Source organism: Capsicum annuum, chromosome 3 (assembly GCF_002878395.1).
Source record: "Capsicum annuum cultivar UCD-10X-F1 chromosome 3, UCD10Xv1.1, whole genome shotgun sequence".
NCBI classification, from domain to species: Eukaryota; Viridiplantae; Streptophyta; class Magnoliopsida; order Solanales; family Solanaceae; genus Capsicum; species Capsicum annuum.
This window is the reverse complement of record NC_061113.1, coordinates 265,985,222-265,998,875: the sequence shown is the minus strand read 5'-3', so window position 1 is coordinate 265,998,875 and position 13,654 is coordinate 265,985,222. Positions and strand designations below refer to the sequence as shown.

At 31.6% G+C, this 13,654-nt stretch overlaps 1 protein-coding gene across 1 annotated transcript; it reads right to left on the bottom strand.

Moving 5' to 3' along the window:
- Positions 1–4,632: 4,632 nt before the first annotated feature.
- LOC107861895 (gibberellin 3-beta-dioxygenase 1) lies at positions 4,633–7,269 on the bottom strand. Its single transcript, XM_016707277.2, has 2 exons — positions 6,510–7,269; positions 4,633–5,341 (listed from the first exon to the last, which is right to left on the bottom strand). The coding sequence occupies exons 1-2, from the start codon at positions 6,956–6,958 to the stop codon at positions 4,720–4,722; spliced, it is 1,071 nt and encodes a 356-aa protein (XP_016562763.2). The 5' UTR covers positions 6,959–7,269; the 3' UTR covers positions 4,633–4,719.
- Positions 7,270–13,654: the final 6,385 nt, after the last annotated feature.

Genomic DNA, 13,654 nt, shown 5'->3' with positions numbered 1-13,654 from the left:
GACAAACATGACCAATATATATGTTTGTCACGATTATGAGCTTTTGTTTTCTTGTGTGATTGTTATATGTTTCTACATTACTAAGATTTGCACTCATCCAGTCGTTATTGTAGTCGTAATATTTGATCCGCTCTATTAATGTTATATTAGTGATTTTACTCCCACGTTTATTAGATTTTTCACATTTTATTTTTTGGGAATCAAATTGATTTTTGATCTAACATTTTAAGATGTATTCTTTCATCATATTAATGCGTAAAAGATTGCAACTTATTCTACTTTTCATATAGCTTTCGAACATCTAAATTTCACTTTAAAGATTAGTTAAATTCAGGGTTCACTCAAGAATAAGGCTAATAAAATATTTGCTTTAGACCCTCCTCCCCCGAAATTTTGAGGCCTCGAGATTTTTAATAATAAATTTTATGATTTCAACTTCAATTAAAATAATAATGAAGATTGTGAAATACATTTTAAAAAAAATATCTAAAACACAAAAGAAAGTAAAAGTTATCTAACTTTTACTAGAAATATTTTAGAACTTTAAATTAATCAACTCAAACTTATATTAATAAATAAAACTTTGATTAAAACATCCAAGTTAATATATTGCAAGCAAATGACTAATATCTTATTAATTAGAATTAATGTTTACTTTTATTAATAATCATATTAATATGTAAAATTAAAAGTTATGTGTTTTTTAAAAATATTGCACAAAAAATAACTACTATGCAAGAACAAAAAAAATAACTCTATTTATTTATATATATATATAATATCTTTTATTAAAGTTTGGTTTTAGACCACTAATTTTATTTAGCCGTTCCTACTTGAGTCTCAAAACATTTTATAGTGTATTCTAATTTTAGCTTAATATTTCAATTTCATCTTATATATCTGCTTTGTCTTCTAATTTTAGCTTAATATTTCAATCTCACCCTATATCTGCTTCTTCCTTTCTCTTCTTCCTGTGATTTGCCCACCGCTACAGAAATGGCAATACATCTGTATATATATTTGCCTCATTTGCCCACGGCTAAACACACCACCGCTACAGAAATGGCAATATATCGTGTATATATATTTGCCTCTTCCTGTGATTTGCCCACCGTTGTACAGAAACGATCTGATTTGTTCACCGTTGTACAGAAACGACAACACACCTGATTTCTTTGTTTGCATCTCAATATTTTTCAATGTTTTCTAGTCACCCTCTATCAAATTAATTTATCTTATTTTTGTAATTTAACTTATACTACAACAGACTAATCGTGTAAATATTACAACTATGAGTACAATCTTCACAATTTTTAATATCTAAATTCAATATATTTTTAAAGTTTTTTTTTTTGGTTTCCCAAGGTCAATCATCCGTTCCTTTGTCAGCGCACTAAACGATAGGAAACTGGCCACAGAGTTTGCTTTATTTGTCAGAGGTGGGAATCGAATCCCCGATCTCTTGCTTAAGGGACATTTTTAAAGTTAAGAGTTTATATGTCTATTATTTGTAGCAATTTAATAATTTTTTTACAGATAAAATTTGTGCTCCACTTTAAAAATAGAGAGTTTACAATTCGCTGTCCTACAGTCGGGTTGGGTCAGTTCTCTTTTAATTAGGTTTGTATTTATTAAATTTAAAAAAAAAAAAAAAAGAGTACAAAGTTTAACCTGTCATAAGCTGAAGCTGAATATATATTGAAAGTAGAAATTTATGTAGGTAATTGTAATATTAAACTGCACTCTATATTCGTTTTTACTTGTATAGAGTATTTCAAAAATAAATCTTCATGTTTATTTAGCTTGTTACTTATAATATATATTAAGATAATTATTTTTTTTAAATTTTTTCTTCAATATTAATTAATTATTTTCAGTTCTATTTCATGCACTAAATACTCATATTAAATTATTGGTTATTAAGGAGTGTGTAAGTTTTAGAGCGAATAAGTAAAAACGAATGGAGGAATAATATCTGTATGTCCCAATAAAGTTTTTCAATAAGTCTGGCATTATTTCCTTGAAACTTTTCTCTGAAATTTACAATGATGCTTGACAGTCCATTATTTTTGTACCGTCATAGTTATTTTTTTTTTGGTTTCTCAAGGTATTCCTACAATCGGCAGCCGTGAGAATAATCCTTCGTTTCACGGTCAGCGCACTATAGGGAATTGGCCATAGAGTTTTCTCCATTCACCAGAGGTTGGGATCGAACCCCCAACCTCTTGCTTAAGGGGTGACCACACCAACCCTTGTGGTTACCGTCATCATTATTAGTGTTGAGTATCTCATTGTATTCTTCTTCTTATTGAATAATGATTAATTTGATTAGCGAATATTTCTTCTTTCTGCTGCGATTCAATTTCTGAATAAAATAGAGATGTCTAAACTTTTCTCCGCTAATGCACGTCTTTGGTCTCTGATTATATATGTTGTTGCTCTAAAAGCACCCTCCGATGCTCCTGATGATACTTGAATAGCTAGTACATTTCGAGTCATTCTTGAAAGTAATGAAAATGCCTTGTCACGCTCTCTCCACCATTTTAAAAGCTGCTCTTTATTTTCTTCATCTCTAATTATAAATTATAATCTTCCGCGCATTTTGCGGTAGGAAACTGGCCGCAGAGTTTGCTCCATTCAATTCCCAACCTCTTGCTCAAGGGATATAGCGCTGAACCACTATGTCAACTCTGATGATTAACATATATGCTACATTGCTATTATGAAATAACTGGTCTTTCATCTTTGGCAATTTCTAAGTTCTCATAAATTTTTAAAAATTGTTTCTTTTGCACCATGTAATTTTAAAAATGAGTCAAGCTAAGTATGGTAACAATTAAATAAACTTGGGAGATAGAAAAAGTATACCTTTTCATTACGCAATCATTTGTGTAATAGCAACTACGTATACTTCAATTTCTTATACTTAGCAAATTAGACTGAAATTTCACAAACAGTCCACAACATTTGTAAAAAAGTATGATAAAAAAACTCATCCCAATTGCTAACAATAACTTGATCAGGGTGATCGTCATTATGTGAATTAAATATCATTTGTATAGGTTTTTGATTGCCATGAGCAATGGTTAGCATTTTAACTATAAAATTCCAGTTATTACCAAACTTCTTTGGGAACTTTTCTAAATAAAATTTTATGGGTAATACAATTCTCTTTAAATTCACGAATTCTATTAGCGTTATTAGCTTTAAGAATATAAGCACAAGCATGTGGCATTTTAGTAAATAAATTAAGAACATTTTTATGATCAAATTAAAAACATGGTATACGCATCTAATAATATGTTTTTATCAATTTCAATCATGATCCACCCAATAAACAGTGACAGTTAAATAATCATTGCCATCAGGTCATGACCTATATTGAAAGTGCTAGACACTTGACAATCGAAGTAATAAAATAGACAACCCATGTATTGGGAATATTTACTTAAAAATATAAGTTCTGATGTAATTGTACTTCCAGAAAATTTCTGAACTGTATGTATAATGTACAAACTTAGGTTAGTAGAACAAATAAAAGGTAAGCCACAAATAACGATTACTTCTACTAATTCTCCCGAAACATAACTTAAAAGGTATAATAAAATTAAAATGAAATTAATTTAATTAAAATAAAATAATATGAGAATAAAGAATTAAGAAATAGATTGAGTGTATCAAACATCTGCATAAAAGCTGATGATTAATCATATACCTTATGTAATAATTATTATAACTTGATGCTTGGAAGTTGCTTAAAATAATTAAACAATTCGCGGAAAGAATTTGATTGCACTTAGATAATTAGAACCTTTGGAGAAAGAATGAGAGAATTGTGAAAATAATGAAGAAGGGTGGAGGGTATTTATAGTCTAAAATAATTTAAAGTGTAGTTTAATAGGGCAAACCACATAAATTTTGACAGTTTATAGCTTGATTATAGAAATTTACGATATTTTATATAATTACTGAAAATTTAAATTTTAGATCTGTTCAGATATAATTAGTTCCGTGATACACCAACGAAGATACGTTTTTTTCGTTGTAAAGACACATAATTAGCTCACCATTTAATTTTGGGTTTGTCGAGATACATAATACATTCATCGAAGATAATAAAGATACATAATTAGCTTCCGATACATCCAACGAAAATACATAATTCGTTGGGACTTTTGTAATTACTTTATAAGGATGAAAATTTATGTAAATATGATAAATTAAGGAGTATGTTTATGTTATTTTTTCAATTTAATAAGCATGAGAGTTTATAAAAGTTGAGGGGTAGTGGGGGTGTTTTGGAGGAGGGGAGGGCTGAAATAGCCGTTGGGCAATGGCTCCAGAAGGTTATAATTTTATCCAAAAGAAAAATTAAATTGGCAAGTCCGGATCGATAGGTGCGGAGCTAGCATACAATGAGGAAATTTTGAACTCCCTTCAGCTAGTTTGTGTGTGTATTTTAAATTTCTCAATGAAAATCTTAACTCCATCACTGAGATCGGGCTGCCCGTCCGCTCTGCCACAACTATATACGCTATTGTGGACGATGTTAAAATTCTGACGAAGACTAAGATTGATAAAAATCATCTACATCTTTAATTCTATCAAGATATAAAAGTTCATCCAAAAAAGTTACTAGAAGGAACGCAACTAGATAGATATATATTTTCAAAAACAAAATGGAGAAAGCAAAAGGTGACTGACAACTAGCTAGTTATATTAGCCTACTTGGACACCACTTTGATCTTTAGAATTGGCAAATCCAATACGAGGGGCGCAAAGCCTAACGGATGAAAGTGCCTTGTCAAAATGCTTTGCTTTAGTGCCCAAATACTCACTCCACGTTACTGGCCTATACATTGGAGGGTTCGTTTGGTCTACCAATTTCGAAAGGGGTGAAACTTTCACCTCCGATGGTGGCCCGTATAGATAGGCCACCGAAAGACGGTGTCTAGTTCGGTTCACTACAGCTCGATGTAACACACTCGGGTATAACCCGTTTGACAGTATGTGCAACAAGTCACCTACATTAACAACTAACGCGCCACGAAGCGGAGGAACCAACACCCACCCGTTTCCTTCTTTAAACACTTGTAAGCCACTTGTGTTGTTTTGGTGTAGGATGGTCAGTATGGTAGAATCCGTATGTGCTGCAAGACCCATAGCCCGATCCGGATCCGGACAAGCCGGGTAAGAATTTAGTTGTAGGGCCGAGCAACCTCCTGTTGGGCCAACAGCCCATTTTACATCGTCCTTTGTTATTCCAAGTGACCCAAGCATTAGACACATCAGTCTTCCTGCCAACTTTTCCATCTCATTTTCGTATTCCGCAATTACGTCACTGAAAAAATTCAAAAAGGAAAAAAATTAAAAGGTGTAGAAAAAGATAAAAAGATAAGCATTACTTTTTAAAGTGACATACACAGTTGTAAGCAGTACGATCGGTAGTTAAGAGTTGATATTCCTTCTGTCTCAATTTCTCAATTTGTGTGGTATTGTATGTTTCGATATTCAAATTTCTTGTACTCTCTTCATTTCATAATAAATGAATTATTTAATTTTAGTATAAAGATTAAGCAAAAATTATTCAAGACATAAATTTAACATAATTTTTCATTTTTACTCCCAAAAAAAATAAATTGATCTTATAATACCTTTTTAAAAGTTAATTGATTGTCAAATCATAAGGGTAAATTTGAAATGATTCACTTATTTTGAAACACCAATAAATACTCCAACAATTCACTTATTCTGAAACGGAGGAAATATATTCTAATTGTGAGCTCTGAAATAAAAGTTTTATGCTTTTTAAAACAATTTGTTTTGTATTTAAAAATTACCTAAAAAATATTATAAATTATAATAACTAATAACTTAAAAATTTTAAAAACATATTAAAAAATCAATCAAATTAAAATCTGATTGACTTTCGAAATTTCAATCGTACCCGGACATAAAACCTATACTAGAAAACATTAAAGAAAAAAGTGGATTTAAATTTTCTATGCAGTATCTCTCATGTCTTTCTAATAGATAATGATCAATTTTGTCTATAAGAAAATATAGATAGTACTCCCTCCGTTTAAGAAAAAGAATGACCTACTTTTCTTTTTAATTCGTTTAAAAAAAATAATTTTTTTTCTTTTTTGGCAATACTTTAATTTCAACTTTCTTCATGACATGTTTAGGACCACAAGATTAAAGGTCATTTTGATACATTTGACACAATTTTAATTTTAGGTCTTTTTTATTTTTTTAAACTTTGTGTCAAGTTAAAATAGAACTTTTTGTTTTTTTAAATGGAGGGAGTACTAAATAGGCATAACCGGTTCAACTGAACTTAAGAATCATTAAATATTCTATAGAAAGTCAGCAGTAAGAGACTTGGAAGTTTATACTCATCAAATTTAAATTTATATCCACCTCAAGAGTAAATTTTTGAGTATTTTATTTTTGTAAAATTACGTGCATGAGAATTGAAATTCGAGGGATTTTGTAAATTAAAGTACCAGAATTCATTGTAATCATGTGGCCAAAGTTGGCTGGCATGTTCAACAGGGGAACCAAAAATAGTGAACCCTTCGGACCACATGAGCTTAGAGAAGAAAGAAGAAATTCGAGCCACCCCATAGCCCCCGATGCCATCGGGCGATCGAGCGGCCTTTAATTTTTGCTGCATCGGAAGGGAAAATAGTTTTTTCGCTGCCGATTCCATATCGTTGAGTAATCTTTGAGATATGTTATGGTTTCTGATTTGGAATGCACCCCATGTTTTGCATGCATGTCCTATTTTGTCCATGACAAATTTCTCATCGTTTAGATCGATAACTGGAATAGATTCTACATTAGGCGAATCACATGGAGGGTGGTCGTCTAATGACGATCCCCATGCATGTGATTCGGGTAGTTCTTTTATCGAGTACAAGTCGAGTTGTTTTTCTGAGATCAATGAAGGCATAGTAGAGATTATAAGGTGTGACTTAGGACTTATTGGAATGGATAGGAATTGAAGAATGGAATTTTGCTGTGAAGTGGTGATGGAAATGAGAAGAGTATATATAGAGGTGATGGAGACAACGAATGCTGAGATTCCTAAGAAGGAAGAATTATAGTATTTTTTTTTTTCTTTTTTCAATGGCTGTAAATGGTTTTGGGGAAGTGTAGGTGCCGATATAAATTATGATTAGGAAGGGGACAAGAAATGAAAGGGAGAAATGGATAGACTATCATTGGACAAACGAAAGAACAAGAGTTGAATGGACCATCATGTCCTCTAGGCGGAATAAAATCCATATCATATATAATTTGGATCAAATTACGGCACCCCGAGGTATCTCAAATTGATCTCACACACACAAATGACACATTCTTGCTCCCATTCTAGTTTCTGGTATAATACTTCTTTCCGTTTTTAAATACTTGTCTTATATTAGAGGGTAATTATTTGCTTAAAGTATTCTTATTTATTACTTCTTTTAACTTAATCTCTTTATTTTGTGTCATATTGATATCTCTCCATATTTATGATTATAAGTAATAATATGCGGAAACAAATAACTAATTATATCTTGATTTTCTAAAATGACTACTTAGTGTTGTGGATTATCATCTATTTTTAGTAAGACTAACAACTATTTAGGAACGGAGGAAACAGATAAAGGATAGTTAATCGTGAGATTAATTTTAGGATGAACTTATCTCATGTTTGGTTGGAATAAAATATATGAGATAATTTATTATCCCCAATTAATTATCACAGAATTATATCTCATCTTAAAAGTGGAATAACTAATTTTGAAATAACTAATTTTGAAATGACTTATTTTCTACACAGAGTTAAAAGATGTATACCATTAATCATGTGTTTAACTATAAATGTCATTCAAATATTTAAATATGTCTTTTGCCGATCATAATTCTTTTATATGTCATTTAAATAAATATTTTAAATTGTCATTTATTATGATTCATTGTAACTTTTGCATAATTTTCAAATATATGTTTTATTTTATCAAATTTAAAACTACATGGGTAAAGTCACGGTAAAAAATAAAAAATTTTACTCTTGAAATCCAAATAGCGCAACATACAATGTAAATCCAAAGAGAAGGAATATAGTCTGATAATGTTCATTTTGATTTATTCTATCCATACGTCTTCATAAAATTAGTGGTTTAAAAATCAATTTTTAATTAGAAGTTTTACATATATAAATATACATGTAAAAATACTACTATATTAATTTAAAGTTGTCTTATTTATTCTTGCATATTAGTTATTGGCGGTGTAGTATTTTTAAAAGGCACATAACCTTTAACTTCATATATTAATATAATTATTAATAAAAATAAGGATTAATTCTAGTTTATCGGATGATAGTCATTTGTTTACAATGCATCAACTTGGATGTTGTTGTCAAAATTTTTTTTATTATTATGAAGTTTGAATTGTTTAATTCAAAATTATATTCTAAAATATTTTTGGTAAAAATTAGATATTTTTTTTACTTTTTAGATGTATTTTTTAAACATATTTCATAATTTTTATTATTATTTTAAGTGAAATTGAAATCATAAAGTTTGCTATTAAAATTTTTACGTGCCTAAAATAAATATTTTACTGATCTTAGTCTTGAGTCACTCTTGATTCCACCATCATATTAGAGAGCTACCAGCTTCATAGTACTCCCTCTAAGCCACTTTACATATTGTCCTTACTATAAATAAATGGTCTCTGATGATTGTCATTTTAAAAAATCAAAGATATAGTTGAATACTTACAATCTTACATTCTTCCCATTTTATTCTTATTACTTAATAATTATTCTTAAAAGTAATAAAAATTAACTAATTAGTGTAGAAAACATAAAGGAAGAGCATGTATAGATGCTCCAATATTGTGATTGGTTAAATTGACTTTCTTTTTATTAAAAAATTTATTGAAGAGATATTAAAGAGATAATATTTGTTGAAGGCAAATTAACGTTTTAAATGATTGAACATAATAAATAAGAATATGATAGTTAAAATACAAACTAATTTTGTAAAGATGTGTGAAAATAATACTCCTTCTGTCTCATTTTATGTATCGCTATTTGATCGGACATATAGTTTAAGAAATAAGAAAAGACTTGTAATGTTTATCAAATTGTCCTTTATAAAACAATGTGCTACTATCTTTTTTTTTTCAATTAAGTGGGAATAATAAGGGTAAAAGTGAAATTGTGTTTTTAAATAGTTGTCAAATAAGAAAAGATGACATTGTTTTTGAAATGGATTAAAAAGAAATGATGACACATAAAATGAGATGGAGGGAGTAGAAAATATGACAAGTAAACTGATCCGGCAGGAGATTGTTTCTTTCTTTTTTGGTTTCTGATCTGATATTCGGTACCCACATTTGAGTCAAACTATTCTGGATTCGCCTCGCGTAGAGCCTCATTCAGGGGGAAGAGCTCCCTACCAAAGATTTTTTCATACTCAAGGCTCGAATTCAAGATCTCAAGTTAAGGGAGGAGCAGCCCATCCACCGCACCGCCTTCTTTGACGGTAGATCAAAGGTTGTTGTCAGCACCTTGCACTTAACTTTGTCTCCATAAGGCCTCAAACAATTCCATTTCCGATCAGGCTTATAGGCCATGAGTTTTCTCTCCTCTACTGATTTTAAGACCAAAACGAACTCCGTTCGAATTTTTAACGTAATAACTGCGCGCTCTCTATTTCATGCATGTGCCTTTGTCTTGTCTTCAACATCATTGCTTCCCTATAACCTACTTGGTCCTAATATTTCATCAATCCTAGAACCAAACACCCCTATTCCTCTCCCTCTCCTATTGGCCTATTAAACTGACAACATTACCCCCCACGTGTAATCACTGGAGTTTGCCCTTTCGGTATTGAAGAAAGTAAATCATGTATCTCTGGTGACTCAAGAACTTGTTAAGGCTCTTACTGCATGTAGCATTGCTTTTTTTTTTTTTTTTTTCGCTACACCCTCCGTTTCATATTAATTGGCTCCTATGAACTTAAAATGTCTATTAAAATTTATTTTATTAAATTAACTTTATTAATTATGCTTTGAAAATATAAATTTAAGTAAATATATTTCATTTAATTATTTAATGTTAAGGTAGTATTGAAAGAACATAATAAAATTTTCTTGATTTCTCTCCTATAAAAAAGATAATTAAATTGAAACAAATATTTTAAAAATGAGGGTCAACTAAAACAAAACCGGAGTATACATAAGGCCAGAAGATGCATGACTACTAAGCATTAGCAAGGGTATTTTCGTCCTCCTATAAAGGATAAAGTTTGATTATTTATTTTCTTACCCATCTTTTCGAAAAGCAGTAAAGTCACTTTTGACATTTTCGCGGTTAGATTTTTTGGCTTTTAATTTGTCCCATCTTACACGGGTGGAAGCAAATATCACATTCTCTAATCAAATATTTAATTTTCTTTAAGCAATCACTAGTACTGTCAATTTATGAATTTCTTTGTTTGATTAGACAATAGGTTTTGCAAAAAATCTTTATAAATTTCATTTTTTTGGTTCTCTAGGCCAACAATTTGTGTGGTGGTGGTGGTCACACACAACATAAAGAGAACAAATTAAAAATAAATGGCTCCTAGAGTGTCAATGTTATGATCATTGCTCATTTATTTGGACAATCATATCATATCATAGATGGGTCATGTGCCAAAGGAGGATATTATAAATACAAGGACACATGAATAAAATGACCACCTTATTAGTTGCATATGCACTTCACGTGGCATAGACGTGATTAGGTTTGGACAATTTGCTTTTGTGTCCTAGCCTATATCAATTTTAGGCTAATGTATACGGCTTGACAATATGAAATTAATAATATATTCTTTTGTCACACAAATAATACAGTAAAGATATAGGTCGGGAGAACATTTGTGTTGGATGTTTACTCATCATTCTGTGGGTACTATATATATTTACAATCATCTTTTTTGTTACTTGTTATTTTTCCTTCTACTTGTACAAGAATGTGTATACTAGAAACAACACCTTCAAGTAGTTCAAATTTAAGAACAAGAACATAATAAAGTACCAAAAAAAAAAAAATATATCCTCAACCCAAGATTAAAGTGATCTTTATAAGAGGTGTATTTTATTTTAAAAAATAAAGATGAAGCAGAACTGGTCAAGTTGTTCGAATTCACGGAGTTTCCTTAAGGAAATAATTTCCCTCACTGTACCCGAGGTTGTGGAATTTTTCCTCCCAGGATAAAATGTCCAAACAAACCAACTGTAGCGGTACCTCAAAGAATTGGAATATCTTCGAACTCACTGAACGTTTTGAATGATCACACAAAATATTTTTTAAGTCCAAAAGAGTGTTTTCATTCTGAAATTTTTCGTCTCTAAACCTGTGAATGAAAGTAGGTTGATATAATCATAACATGCCTCTTCTGAAAAGAGGCAATGGTTCACTTTAAAGGTTGCACCTCTTTCTGAAAATTCATATCTGTTCATCAAAGAGTGCATCTTTTCCTGAACAGTCATCTCATTTTATGAAACAGTGTGTTACTTCGTTGAAGGGTTGCATCCTTCTGAAGCATGCATCAGTTCATGAAGCAGTGCATCAGTTCACTTGAAACAGTGCAACTAAAGCATCATTTCTGTTCGAAACACTGCAACTGTTACTGCATGCATATTATATAAATGGAGTGTCAGAAAATTTTTCCTGCGTTTTTCTTTTGGTATGTTCGGATCTCAAATAAATTTTGTCCAAAAAATAGATCTCATCAATCGATCATTTTTCGAATCCGAATTCGAAGCCGAGCGGAGCGAGTGATGACGACGACGGTGCGAGACATCTCTTATTTCTTGTCTCACTTACCATGTGGAGTAAGTGTTCTTGATTATAAACACTTTCAAGTTCTCTTCTTCTACCAATGTGGGAGAAAGAGTAAACTTTCTAATTATGGAGTACACTTTCCATTTTAGTGTCTCCTTCCCCCCTCTATTTTACTCTGCATTTTTCCATTCACACTACTTTCATATACTATGAACCCAACAATCCCCCACATTAATGGGGAAAGACTATTTTTTTGTAAAAGTTTTATGGACAAGTATGTGATCATCAAGCAAAGACTGATTGTAGTTGCATAAGTGGGTTTCCCTTTGAACTTTCCGTAGTGAGCATGCACTCGGTCAATTGGTAGATTTGATATCTTTGAACCGTCGAGCGTTAATGTACACCTAGACAATACATGTCACACAACCAGCCTTTTAACGTTTATGGTTCTCATGGTTTTGTTCTTTTCAGCCATGAACACGTCCCGATTTCATGAGAGCTTAGAGAATAGGCCTTTACTAACATTCTCCTTGAAGCGGCTTCCACCTCGCCCTCACATAGGTGATTTCTAAACCTTCAATTCTATAGATTAAACTATTTGGTCAAATCTGGCAAATTTAGATAATCATTAAAAGACTTTTCGCCTTAAGCCTTATCCTTGTTTACTATACATTGTCTACATCATGAAAATGGGTTGGGTAATTGACAATGTTAAACCTGTCAGATATAACTTTGTTTGATATCCTTGAACCTAACTCTTGGGATCTCCAGTCTGCTAGGTAGAGTTACCGCCATGCTGACTTGTCCTGGGCCTTAAACCCATTTCCTTGGATGTCCTTTCCACTTTTCCTCTCGATAGTCCTTTTGTAAGTGGATCCGACACATTATCCTTTGACTTTACATAGTCAACTGTGATAATTCCACTAGAGAGAATTTCTCTAACAGTATTATGTCTTCGTCTTATATGACAAGATTTACCGTTATACATCATGCTCCCTGCCCTACATATTGCCGCTTGGCTATCACAGTGTATACATACTGGTGCTACTGGCTTGGGCCAATACGGAATATCTTTCAAGAAATTTCGGAGCCATTCTGCTTCTTCACCGGCTTTATCTAATGCGATAAATTCAAATTCCATTGTAGAGCGAGCGATACAAGTCTGTTTAGATGATTTTCAAGAAACTGCTCTTCCACCGATAGTAAATACATATCCACTTATGGATTTTACTTCGTTCGATCCGGTGATCCAATTTGCATCACTATATCATTCAAGTACCGCAGGATATTTATTATAATGCAAAGCATAATTTTGAGTGTATTTAAGATACCCCAAAACTTTTTTCATTGCCATCCAGTGAGTTTCGTTGGGATTACTCGTGTACCAATTAAATTTACTGATAGCGCATGCTATGTCTGGTCGTGTACAGTTCATTATATACATTAAACATCCCAATACTCTTGCGTACTCCAATTGCGAGTCACTTTCACATTTATTCTTTCGAAGTGCAAAGCTCGCATCCAATGGAGTCTTGGTAATACCGAATTCCATATACTTGAATTTCTCAAGTACATTTTCGATATAATGAGACTGTGACAATGCCAACCCTTGTGGAGTTCTATGGATTCTTATACCTAAGATCACATCTGCAACTCCAAGGTCTTTTATATCGAACTTGCTCTCAAGCATTCGTTTTGTAGCATTTATGTCAGAAATGTCTCTACGGATGATCAACATATCATCCACATATAAACAAACAATGACTTGGTGATTTGGACTATCTTTAATATAAACATATTTATCACATTTATTTATCT